A 26,449-nucleotide genomic window follows, 5' to 3' on the forward strand; every position below is an offset into this window, starting at 1 on the left:
GGGGCAGGGGCCACATTAGTACCCAAGCTCATGCCTCTATGACTCACCTAGACACATTTCCAAGCGTGCTTTACTAATCTTCTGGGAGTTTCTTAATCTAGTCAAGTTGACATAATAATTAACAGTTACACTTGCTATCTCTGGGGTTGTCCAGAATGCAGGGCTGGGACACCTGCTTTGGGATGGACTTCCCTACGCAGAATTAGGAGCCAACTAAGAAAGCAGAGAGCTGCAGTTTATGGTCCCCAATGGGTTTGGCCCTAAAAGGGTAGACTGCAACTCTCCATCAGAGAACTCACTCTTTTAGGGCTGAGGGTCTGGCTCCCACTGCTCTAGGTGAGACTTACCTCTCTGGCTAAGAGGTTAGTCTTGTGTGCCCCATGGGTCTGGGCCCTGTGATAGCTGTGGCAAATGTCCCTGTTCTCATGCTTTAGCATAAACCAGCGTCACACAGAGATAACTGAAATGCAGGTTCCCAGGATCTATATTCAGAAACTTTGGTTTAGTGGGCCTGGGCTAGGGCTCTGATGTACTTGATAACAAGTTCCCAGGTGACAGCTTCATGTAGTCTACCATGGTCTGCTCTGTGAACCACAATCTTTCCACCTGATGACAGGAACTGGGCTTTCTCAAGCTGATGCTCCCTTATGGTTCATCAACTACCAGTGCTTTGACTGCTTTTTTCTCATTTGTTTTTTTCTCCTTGTTTTTGTTAGCTTATGTGTTTGCTTAATCTCCCTCTCTGCCCTGGAAGATTTGAAAGTAAATCCTACACATTTTACCACATACCTTAGTATGTATCTTTAGTAGGTATCATTTTCATACCTAGTAAAAACAACCTTGTTCTCATATCTACTATCCAGTCTCTGCTCATTTCCCTTTGATTTCTCAAAGAACGAAAACAAAACCACCTCTCTATGGTTGTCTTATTTTAAATTTAAGTCTCATTTATTGTACACATGTCTCTTCCTCATTATAAACATTGCCCCCACTCCCCCTGGCCATTTATTAATTGAAGAACTTGAGTTTTCTTATAGCATTTTTCATGTTCTAGATGTAGTGGAGTTGTATTTTATGCTTTTCTCTATCCACTAGTATTTCCCAAAACTGGTCCAATAATTTCCCCATTCTGTGGTTTTAGTTTCCACAGTTTTAGTTATCTGTAGTCAACTGTAGTGTGAAATTACTAAGTGAAAAATTGGAGGAATAAACGGTTCATAAGTTTAAAGTCATTCACCATTCTGAATAGCATGATGAAGTCTCGTGCTATCCAGGTCTGTCATACCCTAGATGTGACTCACCCAGTGTATCCACACTGTGTATACCACCCGCCCATCTGTCACTTAGCACCATAGGTGTCCAGGATATCAGATAAACTGTTGATGGAATCATGGTGTTTGTGTTCAACTGATTCTTATTCTTTGTACTAATGGCCCCAAATTGTAAGAGTCATGACTGGCAGTTTGGTTATGCCTTGGAGAAGATGCAAAGTATTTCCTATAAGTGAAAAAGTAAAAGTTCTTGACTTAAGGAAAGAAAAAATATTGAATGCTGAGCTCCCTAAGATCTATGGTAAGACTGAATCTTCTATGTATGAAACTGAGAGGAAGAAAAAAAAGAAATTCCTGTTAGTTTTGTGACTGTACCCCAAACTGCAAAGGTTGTGGTCACAGTGTGCAATTAGTGTTTAGTGAAGATGCAAAAGGCTTTAAATTGTAGGGCTGGTTATTATATAGGGTTTCAGGTATCCGTGGGGGTCTTGGAACTACTCCCCATGGTTAGGGTGCACTGCTGCTCTTTGATTAGACACTTGAACAGATTCAGGATATGGATATATAAACATTTATTTTGAGGAGGCAAAAAGTTTTTTTTTCTAGGTGATGATATTACTTCTCACTGTCACACACAGGGGTCTGTGTTGTTCACCTGTTCTGCTTTCAGTGGCATGAATTTGATCCATTGAGTCTTGTCAGCCTGACCCTTCCTTAGAAAGTTCCTCATAGAAGCTGGGGGAGACCTTACCCGGACCCCTTACTTCATGGTGAGAGGCAGTTACAAAATAAAAGATAACTAATTCCATCATTAAAGGAAACTTTTGTGCTTAGAATTTCTGAGCCTTGGTGAACGCCAAGAGCTATGTACCTTCTGACCTGCTTCCATTCCTCCCCTTGTCCCATGAAGCTTACTGAAGTGGATTGTTGGAAAATAATCTTCTTTTTATTTTCTGCACTCCAAACATAAGTCTAAATGAATGAACATGCAGTCAGTGAATTGGAGTTAGTGGCTTCTCCATAGTAGTAGCAGTAGCTGTCTGCATTCATGGATACTTTAAACTGGGCACAGTGGTAGGTTCTTCACAATAAGATCTACTACACAGAGGAGGATGACTTTGTGTCAGGCACTTTATACTATGTGCTCTATTTCTGCTTGTCCACTGAACACCAGATTTCAAAACCATATTATGTAAAAAGGAATGCAGAGCATCTTAGTGTTTATTTTTATTTTAGTTGCATTTAAAATTATAGTATTTTGGATATATTAGGTTAAATAAAATACATTACTAGAATTAAATGCACTTGTCTCTTTTTGTGATTTTAAATTTAAATTGCAAATTCTTTTTGTGGGGCTGGAGGTTGAACCCAGGGAATATCCATGCCAATCATGAGTTTTTCCACAACTACTCCCCCAGCTCCCCACTTTAAAATGTGGCTACTGGAAAAATTGAAGTGATAAATATGCCTCCCATTATAATTGGTCAGAACTTCTTTTGTTCTGGTAAAGTATTATTACTCCAAGAGGTTAAGTAATTTGTTGTTATTGTTGTTGTATTATTACTCCAAGAGGTTTAGTAACTTGTTCACGGACACCCAATTTAAAGAAGGCAAGATTTGAACACTGGTCTGTATTTTTCTCACTGATCCAGAGTCCAGCATGTTGCCAAAGTCCACTCGTTGAATAAACAGTTGAATTATGGGAAACACAGAAAAAGTCATATTTCAACTTCAGAGAGAAAAGGCCTGGATATAGAGGACTGAGTGGGCCCAAGACTTGGAGTCTTCCTGATGCTGGCCAACTGGCAGCTAATGGCTCCTTGGTGTACAGGGACATTGTGGACATGTTACCTATACTGGGAGCTATGGAAAGACCCAGAAGTGTGTGGGTGAATCTCTCTGTGTATAAATAAGTATATGAAGTTGCATCAGTTAAGCTGCCTTGCTATCCCTTAAAGTGGCCAGTTCTAACTGCTGCTGAGACTGGAGAATAGCCACTCCCATGTTGTCAGACTGTGACCTAAGTCCCTCAGTGTAGTACTGGACTACAACTGCAGTATCACCTGAGCTTGCTAAAAACACAGAGTCCAGGCTCCATCCCAATAGACCAGGTTAGGGTCTGCGCACTGACTATCTCTCCAGGTTCTCTGTGGGCCCATTGAAGAGGCCAGCGCTTAGAAAGAGATTATAAGACACGCTGTACATTATTGGAACTTTTGTCCTGTCTTAGTTACCTTTTTGTTGTTAGCACAAAATACCTGACATCCACAAGTTAAAGGAGGAGAGATTTACTTTCGCTCATAGTTTGTAAAGGTTTCAATCCATAATCAGCTGGCATCAAGGTAGGGCAGCATGGCAGCGGGGCATCATAGAGGAAAGAGTCCATGTAGGTCAGGAAGAAAGCAGCAAACATCAGACCTCCTTTTCCTTTTTATTCCATTCAGACTACAAGCCTGTTGGTAGGTGGCATTCACATCCAGTGTAGGCTTCCCTAACATCTACATGCAGAATTATGCTAAGTCAATCAGTGGACTAATTTAGTTATCACAAACCCTTAATCCAGCCAACTCTGTGAAGCCCCATGTTTGAGCCCATGAAGCTTTGAGGGGACATCGTTTGAGCCCATGAAGCTTTGAAGGGACATCTAGATATAAGCTCTAACAACCTCATGAACTCATAACTGAGCTCTACCACCTGCTATACCTTGAGAGAAGTACATAATTGCTTGACCATGGCCAAATGGTGTAAATATTCTGGGCCTCAATTTCCTTATCAATAAATAAAATAATAAAATAGTAATAGCAAGCTAATTGTGAATGTTTAATAAAGGTTAGAAATCATCAGAAGGGTGAAAACACAAGGAACAACTCTCAGGGCCTTGCCCAGGTATATTTCTGAGGATTGGGGGCAGTTCAAACCAAATAATTCATAATTATGTCTATGGTAACCTCAGCCTGAGAAATCAAAGCTTTATATAATTCATGAAGTTGTTGAGTCATACAAGTAAGGATAATCAATCAATCAATTAATCAGTCAATGAGGTTTATTGATGCATGGTGGTATAGTTCAGGGGAATTTGTAGTTGGCAAAGTACAAATTCTGCTGCACCAGGTCCGGGAGGTGGGGACTAAACTCTCAGCACTGTTCATAGCAAAGGTGTGGACCAATGGTTCTCATTTATTTTGGTCTCAGCAATTCTTTACAGTCTTAAAAATTACTAAGAACCACCCAAAGTAATTTTCTTGTTCAGTTAACTAATAGTTTGCTATACTAGAAACTCAGACAGAAAAAAAATTAAGAGCACTCAAACAGTGCAAACACCATCATGTACCCCACAGTAAATTCAGAAAAATTCAGGCTCACACTTGTGAGGGAATAACAATGAAAGAGCAAGTACATTACACAGGAGTTTGGATGTTGATTCTAAGGACACCATTTGAGAACAACTGGTATAGAAGAACTGGCTCTTGGCTTGAAACTGTCTGCCCTAATTTAGGGTCTTTTAGTTTCAGGAAACTCAATGGTTTGAGCAAAATGGGAAGGATTTGAAAAGCTGCTGGGTCATGCCCCAAATCTGAACAATCTTTGAAGATTCAAACCCCAGGAAGGGCAAGAAAGTAGCAGGATTTAGGATTAGAGAATAGTGAAGAATTTAGTCTGCTTTTTGGCTCTCTGTTTCCCTCTTTCATTTTCTAGTGACTTACTTTCTTGCTTTTTTGTGCACATGGCCCCTTTAGCTCTTCAGTTTATGATTGTCACAGTGCAAGTGGCTTGTACTGAACTAGATTTACTCTTTCTCAGTTCTGAGTCCCTTGGAGATAGGATCTGTTTGGATAAACTTGGAGGTAAAATTGGATTGTTTCTGTAAACAGTTGACTACTCCCAAGTCAGCCAATCAACTGTGGCCAAAATGGTAAGGCTATATGGCACAATAATGGCAGCCTTGGCCAACCAACCAGTATATGTGAATGGGAGTTTCGGTAGAGAGACATGACATGGAATGCGCGGTTCTCATGAAAGGGAGAATGAGTTTCTTTTGGAAATTCAATTTCAAAGTTTCTAAAATAACTTGAAAAACTAGGTCCTCCTCCTTCTACTAGTTCTATGATTGGGTAAATCATGACTCATCTCAGAATTTATTTCATGAAGAAACAAATAGGAATAATAATATAATTAGTTTAACTTATAGGGTAATTGCAGGAGTGAATTGAGCTAATTTATATGACAGCTTTATAGACTTTGTATATTACTATGGTAAACGTTAGAGATTCGTTATAAAGTATAAAATCTTTGCCCTCAAGGATGTTAGAATTAAACTGGGGAGAAGATGCTAAAATGTATGGTAACATGAGCACGCAGCAAGCACTGAGCATGTGCTAACCATATGCAACAAACGTCCAGAGGTGACAGAGATCAGCGTGGACAAGGAGCAAAAATAATTTGTCGAATACTTCCTGTGGACCCAGCATTGTCCCTTGTGGTTTCACACCACTTTTTTGTAACTCTCAACATTGCTGCTTTAGAAGTGTTTCTGGGTCCATTTTGTGGGTAACACTATTTAATCCCTTTCGTCAAATATGAGAAGGTAGGAACTTAATCCTACCTTCTGTGTTTAGAAATTGGGCCTTTGAGAGGTGATTAGTATTAGATAAGAAAGTGAGGATCGAGCCCCCATGATTGAATCCTGGTGACTGTATGAGAGGGAGAGATCAGAAAAGACATATACAGATGTATGCTCTTTGTTCTTGCCAAATGATGCTCTTGCTACTTGGAGACTCTGCTAGCATGAAGGCCATCACCAGAGGAGGTCCCTACACCTTGTACCTCCAGAATCACGAGTCAAAATTAACTACTTTCTTTCTCTCTTTAAAATAAAGTAGCTCAACTCAAGTGTTTTGTTATACGAATAAAAAAACTGACGAACACAGCTGTCATGTGAGCCTATGTCTGCCTGACTTGAAAGTGATGTTCTTTTTTACTCTTTAGTGTTCAACAGAAGATTATTTTGAGGCATGAGATGCTAGCAGGACTCATGCATGATTGGGTGTGCATGGGCAGGGGAGAGGCTCGCCGTGGCAGAGCTTAAGGAATGCAAACATAGGGCTCGCCCTGGAGGCTGGGGTGAACCGGATGGAGTAAGCTTTAGGCTGCCATGCCTGGGTAAATGAGTTCTAGGTGGCAATGCAAGAATGTGTGAATGAACAAATGATCACAGAGTCCTGCCCCTCATCCCCTTTGTCTAAGTTGTCTGACAGTGCTGCCACATGGATTGGCTGAGGAAGTAGGAATTTAAAGCCCAGCTGGCAGGTTCTTTGGGCTTTTCAGGGCTCAGTTGATGGAGTCCTAGGTTAGGAACAGGGAAGAAATGCAAAGCCTGTGATGGCCTTGGAAGGAAAAAACAATAACACTTGGATACAGAGAATGAAGCAGAAGACGAAAGATGATCAACTCACTGCCTGCCTGATTCTTGTATTTAGCAAATGTTGAAGGGCTGTTTATGAGGCTGGCCGGTCCTGTGCCTGGTTCTGAGAATATTTGTGATCCAAAGAGATGGCTCTACACCTTACTTGGGGCAGACAGAAAATCAATAAGTAAAGTAACACATGTGTAACGTAATGGCAGAAGATGCTAAGTGATGTGAGGAGACACAGAGCAGGGTTAAAGAAAAAGAATGGACGAGAGAGCATAGTGGATGTCAGTGGTCAGAGAGGACTTCTTGGGGGAGGCAACAGTAGTACAGGGCAAGTTGTATTCAGACCTCAGGAAGCATCTTTGCCCATTGCCTTAAAAGCCCTATAATCATAATCCTATACGGCAGTTGGGGAAACCAAGGCACAGGGCATGTCTGATCGTGCATCTGTCGTGCTTGCCTGCCCTTTGGTGGGGGAATTAAATCTGGCCAGTGAGCCACCCCTGCCTGCTTTCTCGCAGCCTCCAGTCCTAGTACTTCAGTCCACTGAGGACACTCCTTCCTCTTCTCCCTGCGGGTATTTCTAGTCCCACAGAATCCTTTCCAAGTCTGCAGTGGCCTCATCATTCTGCCTGACTTGCCTTCACCTGCTCAGAGGCAACAGTGACAGGGCTGCGGGCTGCACACATCAGGCTGTCCCTAGCTTCTCCGAGGGGGCGAGCAGGAGCTGAGAGCAGCTGAGGGTGACCACCCTCGGCTTCATGGGTATGGGGCCTGTCGGAGCCTCAGGGTGACTGCCAGTGCCTCACACTCCCTCTTGGGGTCAATGCAGAGTAATGAGGGCGAGGGGGCAGGCTGCTGGCTGTCAGTGCACAGGGTGGGGGCAGGGAGCAGGGAGCAGCCAGAGGAAGGAGGTGGAATTCTGTAATTTGTTTTAGAGCTGAGCTGAGGCAGTGGCAGAGGCGGCAGCTTGGCAGGTGGGCTTGATTGTGAAGTGTGTGCTTTGTGATGTGTGAGTGCTGCAGGCCTGGGACACAGCCCTTTCTGCTGTGGAGTCTCTATTGAGGCCTATGCATTTGTGAGTGAGTGTGTGTGTGTGTGTGCGTGTGTACGTACATGCAGAAGCACCCATACCTTTCCATTATGAAGACCCCGAGCCCATGTTTTTGGTCAGGCCCTGTTTCTGCCCCATTTTCCCTGGCCCAGGGCGCTGCTACGTCTTAACCTCATCTGGAGCCCCTTCTCTGCTCCCAAAGACCTCAGCCCGCCCTCTCCTTTCCTGGGAGTTGACTGATACACATTATTGAAGAATGACCTGGACAAGGCCAGCGTGCACACACATGATCGGTGTGGGATTTACAAGGGTTTAAAAATAAACCTTACTGAGCCACTGTCCTGGGTTGCAGTACTGCTGGCCGGCTCTTGGCTAGTGTCTTATTTCTGAAGGTAGAATTGACCACCACCCGTCCCCTGCCCCACACCACAGTGACTCTTTCTGGGAAATACGTATAGGATGGGGCTCAAGGGTCCAGCCCAAGAGACCATGAGGAACCTTATAGTTGCAGGCTGGAGGCAGACCATCCCTCAGAGAAGGGTCCGGGAATGCTCTCCCAAGCCTGAGCTCATGCCTGGGCTCCAAATGCCAGGCCTGGCTATTTCTTGAAACATGTGGGAGGTTGGCAGTATTGGCATAGGAACCTGGCTGACAATTGCCATTATATTTCCTGCCTCAGGAGTAGGATTGGCATCTTTGTGCTGTGCATAAAGTTGAAGGAAGAGGCCTTGGTGTATGGGAATTCGGTAAACACATACATTCTTTTTCTTTTGCAGTACTGGGAACTGAGCTACATCCCTAGTTGCTTTTCTCAGACTTTTTAATTTTGAGATAGGGTCTTGCTAAGTGTTTCAGCTGCCCAGGTGAGGCTCAAACTTTGATGGTCTTGCCTCGGCCTCCCAGGGTGTTAGGGTTATAGACATGCATGACTATGCATGGCTAGACACGAGTTTTCAGTCATACTGCTCTGAGTTTGTTTCCTGGCTTTGCCCTTCGTAGCAAAATGACCTTGGGTAAGATTTTGACCTTCTTTTGCCTTAGTCCCCAGTCTGTGAAATGGGGATCATAGCGCTGCTTCCTTTGTTGGAGTTGTTGTGAAGACTTAATGAGAGGATCCCGCTGAGTAGCTGAGTGACTTGGGGCAGGTTGCCCATCTCTTTGAGCCTCAGTTTCCTCATCTGTAAAATGGATTGGCATTGGTTCAAGGGCTGTGATGAAGATGGTATGTGGAGATGGAGGGGAAATGGACAGGGCCTCACAGGGTGCTTGCACAGCATCTGTAATGATAATTATTGTAACAAATATCTCCAAACTCAAATGTCTTCCCAGGCTCGTGGCTCTGCGGGTGGCAGGAGGAGGCATGACGCTGCCTCTCAGGAAGACCACGACAAGCCTTACGTCTGTGACAGTAAGTACGGGCTTCTCCACCTTGTCCCTGTCCCACCCTTCCATGTGGTGTGTTGGCAGCTGGCCCACCAGCTCCGGGGCCTGTACCCTGGCTTGCCTGCCTGCATCTCCATTGTGGTCACCCCCTCCTCCTGCTACCGCTGCTGCAGGGGTGTCTGGGCATGAGGGGGAAGCCTGGCCAGGGAGCCCCTCCTTGGATCTGTGCTCTGTGTCTGGCAGAGTCTCCTTCCTGACTTTCCTCTGGCTTGCTCTCCTTCACTCTCCCCGTCGCTTTTTAAGATTCATCTTCTATATCTTTCTCTATTTCGGAGAATTACAAACAAAAGCATAACTCAAAATCCACCAACAAAGGTACTTGGCTCCTGTGGCTTTCCATTTTTTTCCCTTTCCTTTCCTCTCACTCTCTCTCCTGTCCTAGGTAGGGCAGGTTATGAATCTTTCTATGACAATGACTTACTTTAATAAATGGCCCTCCATCCATCTCTAGTCTTTCTTGCTTCAGAGACATCTTTTGGACAAGCAACTGCCTGGTTTCTGGGTTAGTCTGCAGATAGCACTAGGGTGGGCAGAGGGACAGGAGTGGCTGGGAGTCATAGCCAAGGCAAACCTCAAGAAACCTCAGCTTGAGGCAGGATTGTGATCAGCCGGAGACACAGCGATTGTCTTTCCCTATCACCAGGGCCTGGGCTTGTAGCTTTGAAATTCTTAGTCTGGTTAACTTCTTACTACATCAGGTTGTATCAGCTCATTCCATGGCAGGGGCGACCCTCAAAATCTACTCCTGATGGTCTTCCCTTCCTGTCTTCTCTTCTCATGGGGCTCTGCCATCGGGAGATGGGGCTGCCAGGAAAACGCAGCAGAACAGCTGAGCAGGTCCTGGCACAGGGCTGCTCTTGGCACCCTATCCACCCTGCCAGGGTCTGCAGTCTCTGTAAAGTCAAGGAGAGAGTCAGGAGAGAGGGGCACAGTGGGATGCTGGGGGTGATGTCTTTTTTCCTCTCTCTTCACTGGACCCTTTTGATTTCAACACGTTATTGTGTGCCCAGTGAGGGGACAGCTGGTTGGAGAACATTTTGCTAGAAGAACTCCAACTCTACGGCCCCCATTTGGCTGCTTAATACACTGTGCAGATGACATTCCTGAGCCAACTCCTGCAGGTAACATCTCTACCCCGAGGCAACTGTACTTCAGGATAAGGAGGGAGCAGGGCATGGGGTCAGATGCTTTTGGGCAATGCCAGGAGCTGCTTGCTTTGGCCTGAGTCTTGCTTCCTAGATGGGGCTCCATTTGATTCTGATGTAGAGACAGCCCCAGGATGCCAGTCCTTGGGAGACTGGTTCTGAGTTGTGGGCTGGGTGGGACGTTCAGTCCCCACAGCACAGGCTTTCAGCTGTGTCTGGCTGGAACAGACCATCCATCAAGAACAGAACTGGGACATGGCTGCTCTATGCCTCTTTTGGAAAGCTTTTTGTGTATGTGATTTTCTGCTATCATGGGTAGTAGGATCATCTCTATGACTTGCACTGTATTTCCAGCCAATTAAAGTCCCACACGGTCCCAGTCGCTCTTGCTTTTCCTACTGCCCAGTCCCTCGCTTCCCACCTTTGTCTCAGATCTGCCTCTTTGTATGTTATCCTCATGAGGTGCCAATTCTGAGCATCCTTTTGCCCCGCTGCCCTCCTTCTGAGTAGAGTGCTTGCACCAAGCCCTCTCCTCCTAGCTCCTGACTTAGTTTAGGGGCTCTCAGTGCTGTGGGCTGTTTGCTGATCCCCTCCCACAGGGCATCTTCTACTTTCCTGGTACCCTGGAGTGCCTGGGAGGCCTAATATATAAGCGGTCATTGGCTTTCTGAAGTCTTCAGCACCTGCTTTCTTGCCTCTGCCTGCACAGATGTAGCCTCCATCTTTCTCTCTTGGAGGAGTGAGGCCCACTGTAGATTGCCCTTCTCTACTCCGGCTCTCTTAGGACACTGTGTGGCTGGCAGCTCAGTGATTAATAGACTTTATTTTTATCTGGTGCCCTTCAGACATGGGATCCTTTGGGATAGAAATGACCTTTGGAGAGGTCATGAGTCCCCCCCCACCCTTCCCACTCCTCAACTGGGCAAGGAATGCTTTTAATAATCTCTAATGCATCCTAAGGAGAGAGGTGTCTGGTCGCCCTTCTCGATTGTCCCCAGGGATGGTGTTACCATGAGCTGCCCTGTTTTTTTCTTTCCCCATGATTCCAGCTGTGCTCTGAATGATTGTTTCTCCTTCACAGAAGCTGAAAATGTTCAATGTTCTTTCCTAAAGTTCCCCTTGTCTTCTGTGCATCTTTGGCCAATTATTAGGCACATTCAGCGTTTTATGTGATATACCTTGGAATTTCAGTTGGTCTAGGGCCCCAACCCATAATCTCTAAGTTGTCCTGCTCTGAATTCCCTTTTGGGTCCATGTTTAAGCATAGCCCTCCCACCAGAAGCAGCATCAAGGCCAAATGGCTCAAAGAACAACAGACACATTTCCCTGTTTATTTGCACGCCAGCTCTTAGCACAACCCACTTGGCTGCTGCGTGCCTGCTGCACCCCATCCATGCCAGGTCTCTCCAGGTGTTTGCTCTTTTCCACTCTCATGTGCATTTGATTATCCCTCTTTCCACAAATCACTCTGCATTTGACCCTATTGAGACTCAATAAACATGTACAATAATGTGTGACTTCAATATACAAGATTCAATAAAGGCAAATTTAAAGACATTGCCCAGTAGTTAAATTTCATTCTTGTACAGATTTGTAATCGCTGCCATTTTTGTATCATCTGTGGCTTGATTTGCATAATTCCCACTCCATCTTTAGAGTTATTTACAAAAATTATTAGGTCACCTTGACCCCAACACCTTTTTCTGGGTTTGTCTAGAGTTAGAAATAGCCATTTTCCAGATGTGATTGCATTTAAGCCTTTCTGAAATAAGCTCTTGAATACCTCATCTGGGTGTGTAGTTGGTCCAAACTTCTCTTTCATGATGAGTGGTTGAAATACTATCTTAGCTGCTAACTTCAGGTGATAGATAGCTTGCTTCTTGCCTTTCACTCAACCATTGAGTTTATTCCATTTCAGAAATATTAAATTATCTGAATGTAATTTTTTTTTTTTTACCTAATCTATCCTGTGTGCATGAACACTATGTTTTCCGGCAAGTAACCAATCTCTTATTATCTTGCAAATTTCCAAATTAAAAAATTAAAGTTGTGTTTCTTTCCTTTCAGTTTCTTGCCACAGTTGTCTTACAAACAAAGCAGCTGAATAGGATTTTGTGGGGAAGGCTGCCAGTATCTGACCACTTGCACAGTAATAACGTAGGTGCTTGTCTCATGCAAATTCCTGGGCTTCTCATTCACATCAGGAAGACCCAGAGCCTGCATTTTCTGAGTGTTCCTTGGAGAATTCTTACCTATCCTGAAGTTTGAGGACTGATTTGATGTATTTGAATGTGAAAGCTCTTGGCCTTTCACTGGTCATGTTTTATTATTTTCTGGTTTTTTTTTTGACCTGGGAGTTCTTTATGCTTCCGGCAGCTTGCTTCTGGTTTACATCATGGCTTTAGGTGAGCTCTTCAAAGTCTTTCTCCACTAGTTCTCTCAAGTCTAACCTAAAACTCAGCAGTGCCGTGCTTGACTCAGTGTATTCAATAGCTTCACATCCTGGGAGCATTATTAGCCCAATTCATAGGTGGGATGAAAAGTGGGGACAGACCTGTGAAAGGAATCCCGGGAAGCTCCTGGGAAGCTTTAGACATATGTTTAGGAGTTTTCCTCTCTTCTTCCTAACTGCTGCTGTGTGAGCATCACCAGGCAGACTCCTGATGAAAGACCCACTTTCCATGTTCTTTATTCAAGGAATATGATAGAAAAGACTGTGGCAATGAGGGAGTACTATTCAGGCAGAACTTGTGTCTCCAAGCATTAGTCATACAGGGAGGAGCAAGGAAGCATTATGCCTCTGCTGGACACAGTGAAAGGTTTTTTCCCTCTCCAGTTATTCTCTGAATGATAGTACAATTTCTATTAATGGGTGCATATTCTGTGCAGAGGACCTGGCTTAACTTTTTGCTTAGATTGTTTCTGTAAACCTTCACGCTAATCTTGAGCACAGGACAGTTGACTTCATTTCATGTGAAGCAAAGGACTCAGAGAGCTGAAGGCACTTGTTTACGGTCACTCAGCTGGTTAATGCTAACGCTGGTATGTCAATCCCAGTGTCTTTAACTCTGGAGCTGACATGTTATAGAACATTTCACAGACAACCACTGGTTCCATGTGCCCTCCTATCCTGGAGTTCTCCTGAGAGCTGAGGGAAATATGTTTTAAAAATTAATTAGTGTGTGCACATACGTTATTTATTAAGTGAAGCCCTGTCCACTGGTGACAGATGACTTCTAGGTGTCAGGTTGGAGAGCTGGAGCGAGTAGTAATTATAACTGAAGAGAAATAGAATGAATTATATGATTTTGAGCCTTTTAAATGGAAGTCTATTAAAATCACCCCTCCCTTCCCAAACTAGGGCATTAGGGTGAATTAGTGATAAAAGGCTAACAGACATGACAGGCTCTCCTAGGACATGACTCATCTCTGAGTCATGTCCAGTATTCACAGATTAGGAGGAGGGTCCCCACCTTGGTGTCAGTGCAATCTTTGTTATCTACCACTCCCCTCCCACAGATGTGTATTTTTGAGTGTCTGACCTGGGACTGTAAACATGACCGTGCCACTGTTGTCTCTGTTCTAGAAACTCAGGGAGGGAATAGCTGTATTTCTTGGGGACAATGCCAGTGTAGGGTCTGGCAGTCCTTCTCAGGTTCTGGGCCTCTCTGATTTGTATGCCTTCCCTACATTGTGGTCGTTTTTCTGCCAGGAAGCAGCTTACCCAGAAGACAAGATATCACAAGGACAAGAAGTAGGAATAGGGGCTGGGGATTTAGCTCAGCGGCATAAGCGCCTGCCTTGGAAGCAGGCAGTGGTGAGTTCGATCCCTGGTACCAATGAAAAGAAAAAAAATAAAAAAGTAGGAATAGACATCTGGTCATAGGCCCAGAGGAGCATGGGGTAGGTGAATTGGGTGGATGAGATGAGCACAGCCTGAACCACAAAAGTCCCAGAAATCTACTTGACCTCGACCCTGTGCAAATCATTCTATTTCACCCATAGGTGAGCACGGTAGGGAGAATCAGATGACTATTTCAGTCTTATTAAAAAATATTTTTGGAGGGCATTAAGGCCCACAATTTCTAAGGCTCATGCACTTGTGAGCATCAAACTGCAGAGGAAAAGCCAATAATGCGGCCTTCAGGCTCACTGCCCTTGTCACTGAAGGGGAGCCAGGCTCATCACTCTGTTGTCTCCGCTGTATTATCTTGCAGGTCCTTGGTTGGGGTGAGGTGAAGTGGGGGGAGGGTGGGGAAGGCTCTGTGTCCCGGAAACTTGATTCATGGAGTGAGGCCTGTGGCATGGGCTTGATCCCAGGAGACTGAATGCATTTGTTATTGCAAAGCTGGGTCCCTTTTGGTATTTAAATGCCACTGTGTTCTGGACACAAGTTGCGGTGTCCCTGAAGAGCTGGCCAGAGACAGGGCTGGAGAGATGTGGTTTCTCCTTGGTACCTTCGGCTCCTCCAGGCCCATCTTTATTCCCTCTACTTCCCTAGTTACCAGCCCTGCCCTCCAGGACCCTCATCTTGCCCATTACCCATCTAAAATCACCACTGAAACCAGCCTCTGAGATGTGCCTCATCCAAGGGTAACATTTTCTCATCCTGTAGGAGTTCTTCTTGCTCACTGTCACTTGATACAAATCCTGTGACAAATAACTCCTAAGTTGTGGAGGACCCAGAAGAGTTTGTAGAAGAGCTTTATATTTTGTAAAATTTTATTTGTTGTGGTACTAGAGATCGCTAACACCACATGGCCCCACAGTCTCACTACTTAAAATTCACTGCTTTGGCCAAAGGGTCTGTCTTTAGACTGCTGAGCTACATCCCCAGAATTCGTTCACCTTTCTTTTTAAATTTTGAGGTCGGATCTTACTAATTTGTTGAGGCTGGCCTTGGACTTGCAAGCAGTTGGGATTATAGCCATGTCTGACTGTTTTATTTTTTAAATAACCATTTCTGTGGAAATAGTATTTATTCATACACAAAGAACAGAAACTACAGATATGTAGTTCAGGAATCATAAAATCACTCATAATCTTACTCCTCAAACGTAACTTGCAGTTTGTGCGGTCAGTTTTCTACTTAAGTGTTTTGGCAATTTAAAATTTGTTCATCTTATTTTAAAAGTTGGCTCGTCTTTGACAATAATATTGGAGCTGTGTCTTTGCATAATGCCGTACTGCTTCCAAGAAGCAGAATCATGAGGGTGAAGGGGTGCAAGCCATGGTGGGAGGTTAGGTCTGGGCTGGGTGAGAGAGAACTGGGGAACAAGAATGTGGACTGACGGTGGAGTGAGATAGCTGAGGACAAGTTGTGGCTCTGCTGCTGCTTATCTGGAATTTCCAGAAGATCACTTTGCTGCTGGGCATCTGCTTCCCGGCTATGCAGGGGGGATGGGAGCTGGTTGGAGGAGCTTAGTGAATGTTTCTCCCACTTTTCTTTTGCTTATTTCTTCTTTTTCCAGTATGTTTGGAAAGATCAGTCTTCTGTCACACGGGAGTTAGAGTTGACACCCTGCCAGGTGGCATTTAATTGAGCAGGGAATGAATGCTGTGGGAACAGGGGAGGAGTGGTATGGGGACCTGTGTGTCAGGGGATGCTCCCTGGAGGCCAAGAAGACCCTCACGGGGTACAGATTGAGCTAATTTCCATTTCCAGGGCTGGAGGGATGTTTGCAGGTGTGGAGGTGAGGTAATAATAGTAATGGCTGAAGTTTGCTGACTTATGCTATAGGCCTGGAATGTTCTATGGGCTTCATTTATATTATCTCTTCCACGCTTGCAGATGTGCCCTGAGATAGATGCTGTGGTCATCACCGTCTTACAGATAGAGAGGTTGGAGAGTAGAGGAGTTAATTAGCGTTTTGGTGAATAAATGGCAGAGTGGGAATTGGTCCCAGACATTGATCTTTCCCCCACCCCCAGCACACACAGAGTCACTCATGTGTCCTAAGCTCTGCAGGCACATGTGTGTTCTGCCACAAGGCCCATCTGTCGCACGACACCATGGCAGTTCCTCTGTTTGTCTTTTCAAACTGCACTGTGCACCTCCTAAGCAGGGCCCATGTCACAGGTCACCGATACCCCAGCCCCAGCACAGCAGTGCTCTCCACATTAATGAGTGGCTAGAAAAGGGGACATTTATGCTAGGACCACAGATAGACCCTTTGGCCAAAGTAGTGAGTTTAAGTAGTGAGATTGTGAGGTCACCAGGCTAGTCATTTAGGGGTGAAGTGTGTCGATCCTGGAAACACATCTAGAAGAGTCATCTGCAGGATTAGGTGTTCAGGGAAGGCAGCCTGAAGCCCAGGGACCAAGAGGAACCTTTTACAGTCAGCTGAAGGATGGGAAGTCTGATGGTAGTGACAGCAGGACCAAGTGGACAAGGCCAGCAAGGACAGCTATGTGAAAGAAAACCCCTCAAGACTGCAGGACATAGACAGGATGTGGGGTGCAGGAAAGAGTGGCAATGATGACTCACAGTACCTTGGGCTTGGGTGGTTGAAAGACACACAGAGAGGCTTACTTGAAATATTCTAAAGGAGGAGGTGGCTGAGTGTGGTACATGTCTCTGGGAGGCTGAGGCAATAAGATCAAATGTTTAAGCCCAGCCTGGGCAACTTGGTGACTTAGTGAGACTCTGTTTCAAAATAAGAAATAAAAAAGGGCTGGGGACATGGCTTAGTGTGAAGATTCTAGTTTCAATTTTAGTATCTGTGCTGCTGCAGTCAACATTGATGGCCCAAATTGCAACCCCCAATTCAGGAAAGAATGAATGAGCCACTGAATGAAGGGAAAAGAGAAAGAGAGGAAGGGGAGGTAATATTTGGAGAGTGATAAAATTTTGACATTGAGGTTTGTGAAAATGGCAGGACATCTAGGCAGGAAAGACTAACAGATGTTAATGGACATTTGTTTTGCAGAAAGAGTTGAGGAACTTGTGGATGTGGGTAGAAGGGGCTCCCTCAGGTGCAGCGATGAGTCACAGTAGGTGGACTCACAGATACAGCTCGATTTGCATCTGAGACAGCATTCATGTCAGATGGTCACCCAGGCTAGGCAGTGTATCGAGGTCCCGAGAGAGAGGACACCCACAGGATTTCCAAGAGGTGAGGGCTGCCACATGTTGGTTCCGGTTTTTGACTCTTTTCTGTTTCCTCCCCGATAAATGTTGGCAATTGTGTTTATTTTTCTAACTTTTTAAATTGCAAGAAAAGACTATAGTTAACTAAAGACGTGCTAATGTAGGGCTCACCAGGATAGTAGAAGACACTGCCTTGCAAGGGATGTTAGTTGGAAGACGGTGGCTCTGGAGTCAGAAGCTCAGGATTTGAATCTTTTCCAGGTTGATTCCTAGTCATGATTTTTGGGCACATCACAAAACCTCTCTGAGCCTTGCTTGTTAAGTGAGGACAATGACATGAGCCTTGTAGGGATTCTAAAAGGGTTAAAGGAGACAGCATGTAAAAGTAGTTGGCTCAGTGTCTGGTTCCTAGATGTTCTCAGTAGCTTTTTTTTTCAGTACCAAATATTGAACCTAGGGCTTTCACATTGAATTACATCCCTATCCCTGTCTATTTTTTTTTTTTTTTTGCAACAGAGTATTGCTACATTGCCTAGGTTGGGCTCAAATTTATAATCCTCCTGCTTCAGCCTCCTACAGTGTAGAGATTACAGGTGTGCCCAATGAAGCCCAGCTCTATAAATATTTTCTTAGTTATTCCAAATCATACTTGAGTCTCCAGTTTTGTTCTGTGCACTAGCTTTTGGAGTTGTGAGACTCTAGGGAACCAGTCTGATAAAGTTAAGTAAATTAGCAAAAATAGCCAGAACATGTACTATGTGCCAGAATTTGCACAAACCTCAGTGCAAGTGTAAACTCATTCAGTTTTTACTGCATCATATTATGTAAGAACTATTAATATCTCTACCACTTTAAAGGCAAGGAAACAGGCTTGGAGTGATTAAGTCATTTCCCCAAGGTCACATAGTAAATAAATCAAGTGACCCAGGATGCCTGACCCCAGAGTATGTGAGAATTTGGTTACTCTGCCTCTTAGCAAGACAGAAAATTGTCCCACTAATATGTTTGATGCTTTGGTTTTAGGGGGTTCCTGCATTTTTCCACTGGAGATGGCGAATCAAATTATATAGTATTTTGGAAGGAAAGACTTCTGCATATCTCTCATCTTCCAATTTTTAACTGGAAGTCACATTCATATATAATAAATTTCTAAAATTTCTAGAATGCCCTCCTTAGATGGAACTTGCTGGTTACTGCAACATGGAAAGATCTTGGGTTTGGTATCACTCCTAATATAAGGGTCAATGTCAGGCCTCTAGGGATGTACCTGTAAAAATTGGGAATGTTATACCATACACCTACCCCAACCTCTTGTGTGTCTATTCAGAAGAAGTCAGTTTAAAATGAGGGTCAGGAGTAACCTTAAAGAAGAAATGATGCCACAGGAAGGCTGCTGCAGGCTGGATGAGCAGGAAGATGGGCTTGTCAGCCCCTGGGCAGATCTTTGGCTGGAACCTGAGACCTTACATCACTGGCCTATCCCAGTTGAAGGAGGAGTAGCATCCAAAGACACATGGGCCACCAAGGACCAGAGAAAACAGCTATGATTCACTAGAACAGAAAGGACACAGAAAGTTACTCCTTGCCATGTTTTACAGATGAGGAAACCGTGGCCAGCAGGGGATTTGTCTAAGGGTATACAGGACAAGAACAGACCTTAGGTCTCTAGAAGGCCGCTCACTTGACCGACATTCAGGCTTTGAGGGCAAGGGAGGAAAAGCCCACTGGTGTACAGGAACTGTGGGCATTTGTCATGCAAACAGGAGCAGATCTAAACATTGCAGGACCTAGACCAATTTTATAGCCGTAGCTTTTTTTTCACTTTGAGCTCTATGAAGCCATTATTAGCACTGGAGAAAAGCCCAGCTGTTTAAAGTGGTCTTAGGGATTAGCAACCTCACCCTGAGCACACATGTCAGAGCTGGTGGTGGTTGAAGCCTCTCCTGGGGTTTGTCCCCATGCAAATTTGTATCTGAGAGACACATGGGGCTTTGTTACTTTCAGCTGCTCCCCAATGAAAGAACCAGCTGTAGGCATCTCTCTACCCCCAGGTAGCTCTGCAGAGAGAAGGAGGGATGGAATGGGAGGTGAAGGGGGAGCCCCAAACTTCTATGAACCAGTGAGGCGGCAGGTTATTCTCCTGACAAAATGGGTGCCTGCAGGGCCTGTAGAGCATAGGAGTCTGCTCAGAGGGGCTGAACCCAAAGATAATCTGATGACAGAATGATTATGGAGGCACGGGCAGGAGAAATACAGTGACAGGGCATGGGAGGAAACCCTGCTGATCCTCAGACTGAAGGAGAGGGGAGGACATGTGGTCCCCAGAGCCTTGGAGGAGGGGCAGCCCGTAGCAGCACAAGCCCCTGCAGGGCAGAGCAGGACACCATGGGTCCCATCTCCGCTGGTTGCTGCCCCTCCGTTCTCCTGCTGCTGACTCCTCCTGGTCAAGTGCCACCAGAAGCAGACAACTAGGGTCAGCGTCAGATTCTGGGAGACTGGACTGGGGATCCACAAGCAGAGACTGTGTAGCATGTCTTTCAGAGAGTGCTTCAGGACTGATAGACCTGGGTTCAAATCCTGACTCTGCCATCTGTGAAGTTGTTTAAATTCCCTGGTACTCAGTTTCCTCTTCTGTAAAATAGTATCTGTGCCACGTGAGCTGTGGTGAGATTCTGTGTAGGGCTGCAGGGCTGCCTGCTTGTCTCTGGGTGCAATGCCCTGGAGGCACCAGCAGATGATGGGCACTGCCGGTTGGTGTCCCAGATGTGGGAGTCGGCCTGCAGAGAGAAGAGGGTGGTGGCCCCAGAGTGCCGTGGAGCAGAACTGGGAATAAAATGTGGCCAGTGACTCCCAAGGCCTGGGCTTTGTCTCTTGAATGCTCATCCCGTAATTGCTTTCAGTCGCTGCTTTCAGTCTCTGGGAAACCACTGGCTCAGATACCCACTGCGTGCTCCAAGTTGGGCTGATGAAAATGTGCCAGAGTCATTAAGTTATCAGTGGGGAAGGCGGCCGCTTCTCCCCGGCAGGAAGGATTCTGCTGTCTACTGCAGCTGGCTTTGTTCACACAAACGGCCCGAGGCCCCCTCCCTCTCCCCTGCCTCACCATCCCCACCCCAGACGAGAACTGGGTGGGATTAAGGGGGAGAAGAGACTTGTGGTAAATATTCTGGGGATAACCCCCAAAGGCATTAGTAACTCCAACCAGGAGGTCCTACGTGGGGAATTCAGCTCTGGATTGGGATGCGGGCAAATGCTATTTCTGCAGCTTGACAGATGGATCCGCCCCAGGGGGAAGGAGAGAGAGGGAGGCAAGCTGGACCTCCCTTATTGTCACAGCCGTTGCTCTCCACATGCACCGTGCCAGGAACACAAAATCCAGGTGCTAGCTTGCCAAGGTGAAAGGAAGGACCTTAGGCTGTGCGCAGGCAGGGCTGACTGGTCCCTGGGGTGATGGCTTCAGAGGTGCGTGATGCTGAGGAGCGTGCCCTGGGGAAAGAGACCGGAGCAGGAAGATGGGGGCCTGAGCCTCTCTGCATGCTTCAGCAGTCTTGGGGCTCCGTCTGATTCCACATGACAGATATTTCCAGAGTGAGACTGCTGACATGATCAAAGGAGAGCAGATGGCTCCAATACTTTATTTTCAGAATATATTTCCCCACCTTCTTTTCCTGCTCTCCCACCACCCCGGACTTCAGAGGAGAAAGGACTAGATCCTCTCCCCTGTTCTGGGCTTTATTTTCTTTGCTGAGCCCCTTTGCTGGCAGAAGTGATGATGACAGGAGATGATGATTGAATCTTACCACGAGCCAGACCCTGTTTTGAAAGTGTTCTCATGTCACTCTCCCGAAGTGAGACAGGTGTGCTGTTGTGAGGAGCTCAGTTTTCTAGAGAGGACGATTAGCACAGAGACGTTCAGCGACTTGCCTACGATCACACAGGTAGTCAGCATCAGAGCCACCATTTGAGCTCAGGCAGTTTAGATGGAGCCCACCCATGTACCCACGCAGATCCTTCTGTTCCCAGGGCTGGGCTGACCAGCTGCAGGGCAAGAGCAGTCGGTGGCATGGAATGCTGATTGTTAACTGTTGACTTCTAAGAGCATCTCCGAAGAGAATTCTATCCCTTACTGAAGGCTGCTTGGAACCTTGGTTCACCTTGGTGGCTCTCGCAGTTGGATTAATTTAGTCTCAGATCTCTACTCCCAGACCAACAGATTTCCTGGGCCAGCTGCATGATTTGTGGGTTCCAGTGCAAAATGAAAATGAGGGGCCACTCCATCAGTACATTATAACGCATTTCAAGATGGTAGTTACAGAACATTAAAGCAAACGTGAGACTCTCAGGAACAGGCAGATGTGTCTAAATGCCTCCAAAGATGCCTCTGGGTGTTTGGAGTGACAGGAGATGGCTTTTCTGCTTACCCAAGCTGGTCAAAGCAGAATTTCTGAAGTGTTTCTTTCTATTGAAACACAGCCGTCTGATCTGAATGCAATTTAACCAAATAAATGTTGGAAATCTTGACTCTCCCTCTTGCCTCCATGATGAAGTCATTCAAAAGACTAGGTCTTGGAAGAAGCAGCTTTGTTTTGGGTGGCGTCTGCTCCATGAACTGCACTCCCTCCTGACTCCGCTTGCAAACTGCACCCCTTCCTACTGTCTTCCCCTGAACCCGTGGACCTGCTCAGAGGTCCACTCCAGCCTCATTCAACCCTGTGGGCTGCTTCACTCATTGGCTCCCCTCCTGGCTCCCACAGCCGTGCTGCAAGGCGTGTCCCAAGGCCCCTTCATTGCTTCCTCGTTTCCAGGAGCCTCCCACCCACTGTGATCTTGTCTAGTCCTCCATGTGGTCTTGCGATCTCTTCTTGCTAAAACGATCACCTAATTACTACACTCAGTTGTCTTCCCTCCCTCCCCACCCCTCTTGGTCCCTTTTAGGCAGCTGACACATTATGGCTGTGCCTCTGTACCCCAGTCTATTCATCTTTAAAAGGAAAGCCGGGTATGGTATTGCTTACCCATAATTCTATCCAGTGAGGAAGGAGGATTAAGAGTTCAGCCCGAGCAACATAGCACGACTCTGTCTCAAAATAAAGTAAAAGGGTTGGGGGTGTGGCTAAGTGAAAGGATACCTGCTCAGAACATGTGAGGTCTTGGGTTCAAACCCTAGGACCACAGAAAAGGAGCGGGGTTGCAGGCTGCAGTCCTGGCACGTGGTGTACACTCGGGAACTCTTGGCAGGAGCTATGCTGGGAGTGTCATTGTTGCTACTGTTTTTTTTTTTTTTTTTTTTTTTTTTTGTCTTTTTCGTTTTTATCGGTACCAGGGATCGAACTCACGACTGCCTGCTTGCAAGGCAGGCGCTTATGCCGCTGAGCTAAATCCCCAGCCCCGTTGCTACTGTTTTTGTTTTTCTGTTTTTTTCATTGTTGCTACTGTTGTTGTTGAAGCCCTAAGCCTTTGGCCGATGTTGCTTATTCTCATATGAGTCTCTCTTAAAAACTTTAAAAAATCCATTTCTTCCTCCACTGGGGTTTCCTGAATTCTATCCCATGTCCACGCTTCCCTTTTCTTTCTACAATCTCTTGGAACGTCTCTCCATGCCTATAGCCCCCCTTGCCCAAATCCACACCTCTTTCCCAAACTTTGGAAGAATAAAGTCAACCCTGGACTGACCTCATTCTCCTCCTTTCTTAAATTGGAATTTTCTTCTGTGTCATCCTCACCAGTTTCCCAGGTCAGGAATCTAGGCACCTTTCTCGCTTCCGTTAGCTGACATCAAAAGCCTGTGGCAAGCTAGGCACCATGCTGGTCACTGGGGATGCAGTGTGTGTGAACACCAGGGCCCACCATGCTGGCTGCCAGCGGGGGAGACGTGTCCTGCTGCATGATTAGTCCTTGAAAGGTAGAAAACCAGGGTCCTGATTTTGATTGGAAAGATTTACCCGGGGAAGGACTTTAGGACTAGGATCTGAAGGATGATTAGGTGTTCATCAGGCAAATTGGGGGTGGGGGACAGGCTAGGCAGAGGGAAGAGCTTGTGCTGAGGCTCAGAGGTGGGAGGAAAACTGAGAACTAAAAAGGGGAGCAGGCAGGAGGGCTGAGGGGCAGGCGGATGTGATGGGATGGGGCTGGGTGGTGGAGGATACACGCCTGGGAAGGCTGTGCCAGGCCTTCTGGGCTCCTCCTTGCTTTTCTATGCACACCTTTCTGCCAGATTCTCTCTCTCTCTCTCTCTCTCTCTCTCTCTCTCTCTCTCTCTCTCTCTCTCTCCTAGACTTCTTCATCATTGTATCGAGTCCTCATTGTTTTTACTTATAAGTAATGCAAAATAGCCTCTAGCCACCTTCATGTTCTTCTGCTCTATAATCTTAAACAGTATTCTGACATGTAGGTCTGATTGAGTTGCTCCTCTGGGTAAAGGTTGGTCATCTTCAGGATGAAGTCCTGCCCAGCAGACTCTCCTGTTAGTCCTCCTCCACCTACCTCACCCCTCCCCTGCGCTGGCTTTGGGGAGCTTCTCCCTGTCCCCGGGCTGTGCTGAGTGGGTGTGCTCTGGTGCCCGGATGCCGTTGCCACATTGTCCACAATGTAGTGTTGCCCATCACACACGCACAGCACAAGGACTCGTTTTCTGTGAAGCCATGTGCCTCGCTCAAGCCATCTGCTGGCCCTCCTGTGTACTCCTCTCTGTTGCATCTTTCCTAAGTTTCCCTTTGTGTGTTTGGAGCAAGTCCCAGCTAGACTGTGAACTCTTGAGGAAGGGATTTCATTTACTCTCTCCTTCCGGGCCACATAGATGAGCACATATTAGGTGTTTAATAAGTGTTTGGAATTGAAGATCCAGTGATAAAATATGACATGGTACAAGCAGGTAGGAAAAGATTAAGTTCCATCAGAAGGCTTTTCATAAAGAAGCCTGGTTTTCATAAAGAAGCCTGTGTGGTCTGGGTCTGGTTTTCTAATGACAAATCACAAGTCGCAGAGTTACCTCCACAGCCTCCACCTGCTGTGCCCATTCACTGGGAGGCCAGGTGGCTGCAGGGGTCAGGCTCAAATAGATTCGGTCTTCCAGCACAGTGACTCTCAAACTTTAGTGTACATCAGAGTCACCTGGGTCACCTGGTCTGTGAACGTGCAGATGGCTGAGTCCCACCCCCCAAAGTTTCTTAGTTAGTCTGAGGTGAAGCCTGAAAATTTATTTGCATATTAAATTCCTCAGTAACATTGATGATGGTTTGGAGGCTACATGTTAAAAGTCTCTATTCTAGCAAAAGGATTTGCTTCAAAAATTGTTACTCTCCATGGTGTTGGGGAATTTCTTTGGGTTTGGTGGTAGGTTTTAAGAACTATTACTTTAAGATGAATATGGATGGATGAATTCCACAAGCTACCTCTGCCCACATCTCCTGACTTTCCCACAGGAGTTTTTGTGTTATTCATCAGTCACTCAACAAATAACATGTTGTAACAGATTAGGGATAGTTGTTGATGGGATCACTATGAAACTGTTTTGAAGGGAGGCCCTCCAGGGCAGACATAATTATAATTCAAGTGGCCCAAAGGAGAGGTACCTGCTCTGATGGGTATGGAGTTCCTCATCCCTGGAGTTATCCCTCAATGGGTTTAGAGAATTAAGGGAACAATTAGATAAATGGTTAGATCAAGTGACCAGTAAGATCTCAGAATTCAGCGATTAAGCAGAAGAGTAGTAATTGGCATAACAAATGGCCCAAATGCAATGCTGTAGAGTTTTTGCTGGGTAGATCTGTAGAGGCAGCTGAGGCCTGCTGGGTAAATACTAACAACACTACTACTTTTAATAGACATTTGCTCCTCATCAAAGGTGTGGCTGGTGACTAAATGAATTTGTATTCAACAGCTCCATTATTTGCCGCTTATTGACCTCCAAGCATTTTAGAGGTTAAATGGAGAAAGCCACAAGCAGGCCCAGAGTGGACCTCAGGGGCCTCTTCAGCTCCAGGTTCCTGAGTCACATGGAACTAAGATGCATGGAACCATTTTATTTTATGTTTTGCAATATTTATGAGAGAGGGAGAGACATAAAGGGAGAGACAGAGGGCTTTGGATTTATTGTTGCTCCATCACCAACTTCAATTTCAAACTCTCCTGTTGCCTTATCAAGGAAGTCCATTCAGTTATCAGATTCCATAGTACAAACAAGCATCAAAGATGCTCTTGCAGAGAGTTCAACACCTACAATGTGACAAATGAAATTGACACCCCTTACTTATCCTGTATTGAACATTTCTTATGTGCTGTATATGGAGTAAGGTGCTTTACAAATACATCTATAATCCCTTTGCCCATTCTTCAAGGTAAGTATTATTACCCTCATTTACAGAGAAAGTGCATAAAGAAATTATATGTCTTGTCCAATTTTTACACAGCAAAACTCTCCAATTCGTTTTTGGAAGTTAACATAACCATAAAATTGAAACCTGATAAAGATAGTCCAAAAATTATAGATTAATGTCAAGTCTGAGTTCAGATGCAATATTAGTAAATTGAATGTAGTAGTATGTCAAATGGATAATAATACTCTGACCAAATGGGGTACATTCAAAGAATTCAAGAATTAGGAAATCAGCATAATTCACCGTATCAACAAATGAGAGTCATGATTAGTATACGCTGAAAGGGCAGCTGATAAAATTCTCTCTTAATAAAACTCTAAAGCAGCAATAAGAGGAACTACTGAAATTTGATAAAGATGAATAATTAGCCATATTCATCATTCTAAATAATGAAATACTAAATCTGACTTTGTTGAAGTAGCAATTGCTTGATTTCATTATTGCCCTAGTGATTGAAATGAATTAAGCTAATATAAAATAGTTGATAAATATAGGAAAAAACAGATGATGTTATCTATTTTTGCCAATGTTTATTTCCTAAAAAACAAAACGAAACGACCCAGGGGAAAGTAGGAAAAGAAACCGGATGAGAAGCCATAATGATCATATATAAGGTGACTGGTTAACAGCTCTTCTATATACAGTCAAGGTCACACAGCCT

The 26,449-nt window shown here is 45.3% G+C and overlaps 1 protein-coding gene across 7 annotated transcripts in view; it reads left to right on the plus strand.

The window, feature by feature from the left end:
* Window positions 1-26,449, plus strand: part of Dpf3 (double PHD fingers 3) — a 287,741-nt gene that overhangs the window by 172,525 nt on the left and 88,767 nt on the right. For all 7 annotated transcript variants that reach the window (XR_010044920.1, XR_010044919.1, XM_063241223.1 and 4 more), the window contains exon 6: window positions 9,065-9,143. Coding sequence is in view for 5 of the 7 variants with exons in the window: in XM_063241223.1 (XP_063097293.1) it covers window positions 9,065-9,143 (79 nt within the window). In the remaining 2 variants the exon portion in view is untranslated. The remainder of the gene's footprint in view (window positions 1-9,064; window positions 9,144-26,449) is intronic.

The sequence above is a fragment of the Cavia porcellus genome, unplaced genomic scaffold (assembly GCF_034190915.1).
Source record: "Cavia porcellus strain 051 isolate PalLab524CR breed Dunkin Hartley unplaced genomic scaffold, mCavPor4.1 scaffold_31, whole genome shotgun sequence".
Classification (NCBI taxonomy): domain Eukaryota; kingdom Metazoa; phylum Chordata; class Mammalia; order Rodentia; family Caviidae; genus Cavia; species Cavia porcellus.